At 32.4% G+C, this 10,441-nt stretch overlaps 1 protein-coding gene across 1 annotated transcript; it reads right to left on the minus strand.

Annotated features, from left to right (window-relative positions):
• Positions 1 to 25: 25 nt before the first annotated feature.
• LOC18038065 lies at positions 26 to 1,834 on the minus strand. Its single transcript, XM_006429982.2, has one exon. The coding sequence runs from the start codon at positions 1,770 to 1,772 to the stop codon at positions 432 to 434; it is 1,341 nt and encodes a 446-aa protein (XP_006430045.1). The 5' UTR covers positions 1,773 to 1,834; the 3' UTR covers positions 26 to 431.
• Positions 1,835 to 10,441: the final 8,607 nt, after the last annotated feature.

The following is a 10,441-nucleotide window of genomic DNA, read 5'->3' on the forward strand; positions in this document are numbered from 1 at the left end:
AACCTTGAGAAGAGAGGTTGTTTTCTTTCATGCCACTATCTCATGTGTTCTGTTTTTATTTTTTCCTTTTGAAATAGGTTGGATGTTAAGTTTTTAGAAATTATTTCTCTTTAGTTATATGATTATCCTATATATTTGCTCATAGAAAGGCAAGACAGACTTTTAATATAGTCGGACTTAACATTGACATGACCCAAGCAGAACATTATAACAGCTGAATAACTTCAGCTACACAACTGACTCGATTGAAGGAAAACATGACAGCTGAAACACTTCAGCTTACACAAACAACTGAAATGAAGGAAAACACCATAACAGCTGAAAAACTTCAGCTACACGAAGCAACTCAATTGAAAAGGACCACATAAAACATACTGGATGAAAATAAACAAACAGAACCTGCATGAACTGCATGATAAACTCTCATAAATTCAAGGATAGAAATTGTGAGGCCATTGTTTGGTAACATCATATGGCATCCCAACATCACTTCCAGTGATGCTACCGCCAAAAAGCTCAGATGACAGCCCCATATCGCTGCTGGCAGCATTGCTAGCCACTCCTGTATTCTCTTGCGGCAGGCCGAGATTAACATCATTGCCTCCAAGGCCGCTGCTGCTTCCGATGTTGATGTTTCCTTGTGGCAGCCCCAGACCAGAACCAATATTATAGGCTCTAGGATTCCCACAAGGCAATCCCAGATCAGAACCAATATTATAGGCTCTAGGACTCCCATGAGGCAACCCCAGATCAGAACCAACATCATAGGCCCTAGGATTTGCATGAGGCAACTCCAGGTCAGAACCAACATCATAGGCCCTAGGATTCGCATGAGGCAACTCCAGGTCAGAACCAATATGATAGGCCCTCGGATTCGCATGAGGCAGCCCCAGATCCGAACCAATATTATAGGCCCTGGGATTCACATGAGGCAGCCCCAGATCCAAACCAATATTATAGGCCCTAGGATTTGCATGAGGCAGCCCCAGATCAGAACCAATATTATAGGCCCTAGGATTCCCATGAAGCAACCCCATCTGATTTGCAGCACCAGAACTTGCAGCAAATGCTTGATGAGAAGCTGACCCTGCGTCACTTTTAGTCCTTCCACTGCTACTGCCAGCGATGTTCTCGCTGTTTTTCATCATATCAATGAACCATTGGTCCCACTGAGCGGATTCTGTGAGGTTCCTTCCGCCTCCACCTGTACTTCCTCCAACACCAGCCGTGCTGTCCTCTGGAGCAGGGAGTTGAGGAGGGTGAGGGGGTGGAGGCAGAGACTCTTGTGGAGGAGGATTGATCTGTTCATAGTATTCCATCCTCTTCCTTAAATCCTTCTTTCTCTCCTCCATAAGCCAAACTAAACCTTGCAGTTCATTTATGTTAAAATCATCAGTTTTCTTACCAAGATGGAATTGTTCCATGAGATTGGAAACTTCCATCACTTTGTTTTTTCTGCTGTTCTTCTTCAGTTGATCCTGCGATTTGACCACCCTTTCTTTGAGGTAAGTTTCTTGATTCATCATTTTCTTGGACTTCTCCATTTCCGGCATATTGTTGAACCTTGCAAGCAGCTGTTCCACCACGGGGCGAGACGGCCACATTGCTGGCTCGCTTTCATCTGGGCTATAGATTATAATGAATGCATTGACATCACAGAGGGTAGTCAATTCACTCACTTTCTTCAGCAAGCCAACCTTTCTTTTCTTAAGGCTGGCTTTTCTGGCACTATCATTTGCTATCCAATTGAGCTTCACCTTCTTTCTTGTCATGTTTTCCAATTTTGTGTCTCTTTTGTGCTTTAAAACAAAAGAGTGGGTTTATATAGCGTAGGGCCAGGGGTAGAACTGAAATAAAATTAGGGTTTAGGGTTATTTTTAGCTATTAAGAGTGTAAGGCATTTAGGTTAAGAAATCTATTTGTCCAGATTCTAAGATTATTTTGCTAGGTTAGATAATTCAATTTCATTGTTGGCAATTGTAGGATTATTCATTGTTATTTAATGCTAAGTTTTGAAGCCCTATCTGGACTAATTTGTACGAAGTTGGTTTTTTAAGGTTTTAGTGTGTACTAAGACATTGATTATAATTTAAAAATATTGTTATGTACAAGGGAGAGACCATCATTTTAATGTTGTTCAATATGTGCTTTCATATAGGAGAACGGCGTAGGACTGAAATCGTCGGTGAGAAATTCTAGCTAATTATTTTGAGCATTAAGTTGCATTTACAAGTTACGATCAAGAGGTATATTAATTGATTGATCCCCAAGTCAGGTGTATATCTTCTAGTGTGTTAGCGGTTGCGTGCCACGTTCCTTGAGTGAATGGTTATATTTATATTTAACTACAAAAAATGAACATGCTTAACTGTATTATTTTTAAACATTAATAGTTGTCTATTAAGTCCCTTGGATTCTTGTAATAAGTAGTTTCTTAATTGTCATTGGAGCACAAACTATGCTGCATAATCATTAGTTGTGCTATTAGTTGCGAAAACTATAAGTGTTCTGAAACCATATTTTTTTCACGGACACGGTATCATATTGTGTACATCCTTTTATGCATCTCATGGTTGCTTGCACACATTTTATAAATAGGAGTACCGAATTGATTTATCAGATTGGAACATTACATCATACAGGACTATAGCGCCAATTTGATATTAAACATAATGAGAAAATTTCACAAAGTAACTGATACTTACATTTGATGCAGTATGCTTATAATTCTGAAGTATTTTATTTCATGTAGCATTAGATCATATGCAGTTTGAAATTCTTGCACTTGTAGTACCTTTTCAATTCTTCCATGGAATTTCTTCAGCAACAAGTTGACTCAGTTCGTAGTTACTCATGTTTTCATCACGTCGTTTCAGTCCTTAAAAGTCCCTTTATTATGTTAAAGTTTGTCGCAATCCTGCATATATAGCATGCCTATTGATGTTTTCATATGATTGTTTCTATATAAGGAGTTCTGATGAGATCAATTCATCTTCATGAGATCCTGACAGAACTCTTATGTTATTATAATATGTCCGGATTTGAACTTTTGTTCTTTCACCTTGCGGACTAGATGTGTTGTGCTAGGGTGTTTACTTTTTGCCTGTTTGTCAACTAATGTTTGTCTCATCCATTCTGGTCATGCACATTGATGGAACAAAACCATACTGCATATAACTAGTTATCTGAGATCAATTTGGTTGGTGTGCTATTAAAAAACGACAATAAGTAATTCATGAAGTTTAATGTTAATTGTCTGTTGCGAATCATCACTTTCAGTTTACAGTCAGAGTTTAGTCGTCATCATCTTGTTATTTTCTAGTTTACAGTCAGAGTTTAGTCGTCATCATCTTGTTATTTTCTAGATTAGCAATACTGTGCAATACTACATACATGTGCATATTTTATTCATACATTAATGAACTAATTCATACAGGCTGGTTTTGGCAAAATTTTATTGATGTACTGAAAAAGTAGGAAAGTTAATGCAATAAATGATGTGTCAATATCATTGGTTTACATACTTTTATTCTTTTAATTAGATTATGTCAGTTTGTATTGTTTAATTGGTATAATTAATTACTATTATTATGTGCAACTAGTGATTTGCTGGAAATGACAACGTATTACAGTCTATTCAGTTTAGAAGATTTTAAAAGGCAAGTCTATTCATGGAGTAAAATTTATGATAGTGAATCTGTTGCCATATACAAAGAGATTACTCTATTCATGGACTGAATTATGATATTGAATCTGTTACCATATACAAAGAGATAACTCTATTCATGTGCTGAATTATGATATTGAATCTGTTACCATGTATAATTGAGCACATACCATAACTATACCCTGTGCAAATTATGTTACCATTTATATTTGAAACTCAACCGGTTGTATTCTTACATTTAGATTTTATGCAGTTTTGTGAATTATCCAATAGTGGTGAGATGATAAACTACTTTTCTTAGATGAATTGGTTCGAGTATCCTATGTGTGTTAGTGAAAGTTGATTTTTTTTCGGATTTTTTAAAAATAATTTTGGTGTGTTTCGAACTTAGATATCCGAATTGTGTTCTCACATAATTGATTTAGGAAATTCCTTTGCATTTCTAATTTGTTAGTTAATATTGAAAAAATGAAAACTTAAACAGATTCTCAAATTTCTCATTGTTCATTATCAAATTCACAGGCTTTTAAAATGAAATAGACTTGCAAACAAGTTGAGCCTGCGCCCTGAGATAATAAGTAAAGCCAGCCATTGAACGCTAAAATAACAGCCTCGGGGCCTCACTGCTAATAATACAACGTACAATCCAAAGGCCGTTAAATTGCTTGCAGTTTTTTTTTTGGGAAAACAATTGCTTTCAGTTAAGAGTAGGTCTTTTGACACACTCGAAGCCAACAGCATACGACCCCGCCTTATCTCCCAACATGTCTCGGCTGGTGTATGGGAATTTGTTTCAATGTTCCCGTGGAAAATAAACTAATTGAAAGGTGTCAAGTTGTATTATTGGCAGATTTGTCTCGGCCGGTATATGGGAATTTTGTCCAAACTGAAAATACCTAACTAAAAGAATATGATTTAATTCATTTCTTTTTTTTAGGTGAAAATTTAATTAAACATTTAAATAAATTATCCTCTTAAATATTTTATAGCTATCCTATTACATTGTTTATATTTTAATTTTAATAAAAGTTATATTTTGAGAAAATTAAATTAATTTAAAGTGAGGGAAATAAAAAGTAGATAACAAGAAAAAATAGTTTAAGATTTTAAAATTTGTAATTAATTTATAAATAAAAGTTTTGAAGATATATATTTTTTAGGATATAAAATTTTATGGGAAGACTGTTAATTTTAATATATGTGTTTGTATTTTGTAAATTAAATAGGGTGTGCTTTAAGAAATAGTATTCAAAAGGGGGTGTTAAAAGCCCTACTCTTCAATTGAAAGCCGAATCCAAGCTTTGTTGGCCCAATGTTCATCAGTCCAATTACAATACCAGCCCTAGCCCGGTTCTATACTCAAAAAGAGTGAAGCAATTGGCACCCCTTTCATTATCCTCGTAAAATCTCACGTCAAATATACATACGTTCATGGATAAATAAGAATTAAACACATTTAATAATTAGACTTATTAAAATATATGTAATTTAAGATGATTATTAACATTCAAAAATCCATCACCCAGAATTTTTTTTTAATTTATGCGTAGAGTAATAAGAAGATTGCAAAAGAGAAGAAAAATAGTTGATACTGCGTTTGAGTTTTAATAAATAAAAAAATAAAAGAGCGTAATTAAAAAGAAAAAAAAAAGACGTTCTAAAATTAAAATAAAAGTAACTGGAAAAGGCGGCTCTGTGTGTGTGGAGTAGAGAGGTGTCAAAAGTCTACCTCATGCCCAAATGGTCCCACTGAAATTCAAGTTCTTTACCCAACTGAAAGTAAGCAAAGCCCAAAAAATCTACTCCCAGAAGCAGCTACAAAGAAATTGATTCGAGTGCGTTTGGGCAGCTGTGCTGCCACGGCGTAGCTGCTCCCCACGCTAGGTTTTAGGAGAATCGTGTCCATCGTAGGCAGGCTCTCTCCTTCTTACCACCATTTGACTTTTTGCGACACTTAATGCATTCATGCAACATGTATTTACAAAATGTGGACTCCATAATTCATATTATATAATGGCAGTCAAATCAACAACTCGAGCGGATCAGATCTAAACTTTCTTCTTTTCTTTTTTTAGTGCGGGCTAATTTATATATTTATTGTATAAAAGAATAATAACCGTGCAATAAATAAGCTCATAAATGATTAAAATCGCACTAAAATTTTTTTATGGAATTTTTTATTCAATTGATAGAGAAGGTGATAACAAGAAAAAGAACAAGTATAACTATAAAAAAAATAAAAATAAACCATGAAATTATAAAAATATTATTAATTGTTACTATATGCCAATTTGTAACTTCCTAATATTAGTGAGTATGTTATAATTTTTTCACATATTTTTCTTTCACTTAGACTAAATCATAATTTTTTTATAATAAATTAAAGCATTTTAATATCATTTTAACTCCTAATGATTTCAGTTTATTCAATAGATATATAATTTAATCATGTTATAATACAAGTCTCTAACTTTAGTTTTTTTTTTTAAAAAAAAAAAAAGAACTGAATTAGGGACATATTTAAAAACAAAATAAAAACTAAAATATTATATGGTAAATAAGAAAATTTAAGGGGTATTACCCGTAAGCTCGCCCCTGGACTCAAATCTCAAACTTGATGAATGGTGACATCATACTAACGACAAAATTACAAGTCTTCGTATAAATCAATTACCACTATTTTTTAGAAGTCTCCTGAAATTTGATATTTTTTTATAAAAAAAAAAAAAATAATCCTTTTTTTAATTTTTAATAAGCTTAATGGAGTAGCTCTGCAGCTGGTCATGATGCATAAAGCCAAGAGTAAAGCGTCGTCCTCACAAATCGCTACTCAAGAAAGATTATTGTCTTTACTTTCTTCTGTTCTTTTCTTTTTTCTTTGTTTTCCCCTTATTTGAGATTATTCTTTGGGTTTACGGATTAACGAGAGGTTCACGGGTCATCACTTCACATTCATTTAAGTTATCCCTTCTTTTCTTTTCTTTTTCCAATTGATCATATGCCGGTATATGATTCATTAATCATAATCATGCAAGCTTAATCATATTTTCAGACCTCAAAAAATAAAAGTCGAAAATTTGAGGGGTTAAACATAAAAAAAAAAAAAAAATTAAATTGAAATTGATCGGTTCCTAAATTTTATAAACAAATACCAACCGAATTGAAGAACCAAATCGAATCAAATTATTTTGGTTCGGTTCAATTAAGTTGAGTTTTGAATTTTTTTAGATTTTGTTTAGTTTATTTAAATCATTATATTCAATGAACATAATAATATACAATTACTACAATATAAATCCTATATTACAATATATAAATCCACGAACAATAAGCAAACTTAAAAAAAAAAAAAAACACAAATCAAGGTACACATATTTATTATCATAATATTATGCATAATAAGATCTTTTTTGTTTCGCTGGTGATTGCTTTTCATTTTGAAGTTCAACTTCTTGGTTGACTTTTGAAGGAGGAGAAATCTGAAAGGATTAGGTAATTAAAATATATATATATATATAATCCTTTCATTTCATGCCACCTGTTAATTAACTTTAACAAACATGTCTATTTGTTTTGAAACTAACAAACATGTCTATTTTAAAAATAGTTAAAAAGTAACTTAATTTCTTATGCTGGGACCTGGAGAACTTCAATTATCAAACAATCTCCAACGCTGAAACAATTAAAGCATTAACACTCGAACAATCTTCAACGTAAAAGATAATGAGTAACATAATCCACTAAGTCAGCCTAGTTTCGGATTCTCAAAGGCTTTCTCTAAGTCCATACAAATGAGCTTTTTTCTCATCACTACCAAAATTCTTTTTCAAGAAATTCACCGTAGAAATTAGAAAAAAAAAAAACTGTGCAAACAAAATCATATGTCCTCTTGAAATCATCTCATCAGATCTAACCCAAAAACACCATACATGCACACCAACCATTAAAAGAAGGAAAAGAAACCAATATTAGTAGTAGCTTTGGATTAAAAACAAAAGTAAAAGAGAATGATCAAATTTGTTTGGTTCTCTTACGGTTCCTTGAACGAAAATAATAATAATAATAATTAAAGGAAAATTAACAAACACAAACAGTGTAATTAAGAAAAAAAATAAAACCATAATCTAAAAATCTCAATCCATATAAATTTCACCCATAAATCGCCACTTATCAAACAATTTTTTTTTTTTTTGAAAAAAAAGGAATAATACAACTAGGTGTCATTTGTTTTTTTTTTTAATCTAAAATCTGAATAGACATGGATGTTTGAATCTAAATAATATGTTTTTTTTTGTCTAAATCTATGAAAATAAGCATTAAATTGTTTGTTTTTTCAACTTTAAAAACTAAAAACATGTACTTTTACATGTGTGTCCTTATTAAATAAAAAAATATATATATAATCTCAAAGAACATAAATACCACAATATTTTATCATATAAGCAAAACCATGTTCAAGTGAATACATGACGATTTTGGAATTATAATATATACATTTTTTTATAAAAATAGATTATATAATTACATAAAAAAATTTAAGGATATTACATTTGATTATCAATAATTGGAGATTTAAGAACTTGATGACCGAAGCAAAGTGAGGAGAGATTTCATGATGGCTGAAAAAATAAAGATGAAATTATTAGTGGGTAATCGTGTATGGGTAAGTCTTGAAATAAACATGAAAATAAAAAATAAGCAAGAATATTTTTTATATCAGAAATTAGTCAGCTGATTTAGATTTCTTCATTTAGTAAAAAGTTTTAAAAAATGACTTATTTTATTAAGTCAAAATTATCTGAAAAATCCCATCAAGTTATAAAACCAAATGCACTTAATTTACTTAATTAATTAAGTCAAGTCATTTTAAGCCATTGAGGTAAAAAACAAACATCCTCTAGGTGATTCACCAGTCGCAACGACAGAGAATGATGACGACACACCAGGTGATGATGACGACTACAACGGGCTGAGACAACGGATGACAATTGTGAGACGAATGGTCGCGGAAGAGTGGTGTGATGTGAAGGCCAATGGACAATGACAAATGCAGCTGATGGATGACGGTTAGTTTTAGGATTTCACAAATTTTTTGTTTTGTTTTTATATTGGCAAACACTAAGTTACATGAAACATCCACACGCATGAACAATGAGTGAGCCCCATATCATATATTGTTCATGTGTGTGGGTGTAAGTTAGTAACTTAAAGGCTCTCTTTTATATTTATTTATTTATTAAATTTTCATACTAAGAAGACAATCTATCGTTTTCTTCTTCGGATCAATTAGATTTTGAGCTGAATCGAATACAAAATCTAGCAGTTCTTCAATTTTAGTTAACGAGAGAGAGAGAGAAGAAAAACCTCCGCAACCAATTGCATTAGTATTAGGAATAGGATAATTTTAACTTTTTCTTCAAGTCAGCTGATGGTGATAAGGCAGCCAAAATAAAGTTGGCTATTTTTTCCTATCAAGAATGATGTGCAACCAAACCAAACAGTGACCCTTTAGTTTTCATCAAAAACATAATTACATCATTATGACACTATATTTAGTTAACGAGAAAGAAATAATTGAGCAAGTTCCCACTTTGTTTTTGGTCTCCGCATCGTAAGAATCTGTTGTATATATAGTTGCAACGTTGGAGAAGATTCTGATGGAGAGAGATTTCTTCAGTTTACAAAATATAATACTACTAGAACATCATTTTTAGAAGATCTAGTCAACCACTAGCTGGGGGAGGAAACAAACATTAGGAGCATGCATTAATCCACTTGCTTACTTAGTGACAATCCCATAATAAAATCCATCCACCCCATATATGTAACTTTTCAACTCACATTTTGTCTTTAAAGTGCAACAAACGTTTTTATATTCCCAATTTTTACTTATTGCTCTTCCCCTACATCATGTACAGCTATTATTTGGATTTATTTGGATTTGGATTTGGATTTGGTTTTAGTTTGTGATTACAATATTAAATGTAATGACCAAGTCCAAGTATGTATGTATTCAATATTAAACTATTCGATAGTTATAATTAACCAAAGGAAAATTATCAGTCACATATCCTTAAATGGCACACGTATCAAACGTGCTACAATATTTTTAGCGTATATTACTTGTATATCTTAAGTTGACAAAAGACGTCTGCCGTCCACCAAACCGTTTACTACCGTTAGAACATGCTGACGTCATAGGGGTAATATAGTCTTTTAATATAAAGAAAGACGGTGTCGTTTTGTTGGGCAAAATGACATCGTTTTAATTGGATTTTCTCCAAAAACATTAGACTCTGCCGTTTTCACTATAATTGAAATAATAAAAAAAAACGACGTCGTTGCACTTGATCTTTACAAAAAAAAAAAGACCCACTAAAATTGCTTGATAATAAATATCTCAAAGATAACATCAAATGATATTATGGTTTGTCTTTTCCCTCCACTGTTTCAAAGTCTAAATCATAACTTGAACACAAAGAAACTAAAAGAAGAAGAAGGAAAAAGAAAAAAGAAGAAAAAGATCTCAACTCGAACCTACTTCATCAAAACGTAAGCAATAATTACCTTTACATACGCGCATTGAAAGCAAAAAAGTTTTCAACTTATCCAAAGGAGCCCAATGGCAAAACTTTCAAGAGTTAAATACACAGAGAAGTGCAAAAGGTTCGCTCAATCTGATGTGGATTCCAAAATCCAGCAAGACTGAAGATAAAAACTCGAGCCCTTTTTCTACGTGCTCTCACAAGAGATTTCCACTTGTAAAGATCGCAT

Source organism: Citrus clementina, unplaced genomic scaffold (genome assembly GCF_000493195.1).
Source record: "Citrus clementina cultivar Clemenules unplaced genomic scaffold, Citrus_clementina_v1.0 scaffold_6, whole genome shotgun sequence".
Lineage (NCBI taxonomy): Eukaryota > Viridiplantae > Streptophyta > Magnoliopsida > Sapindales > Rutaceae > Citrus > Citrus x clementina.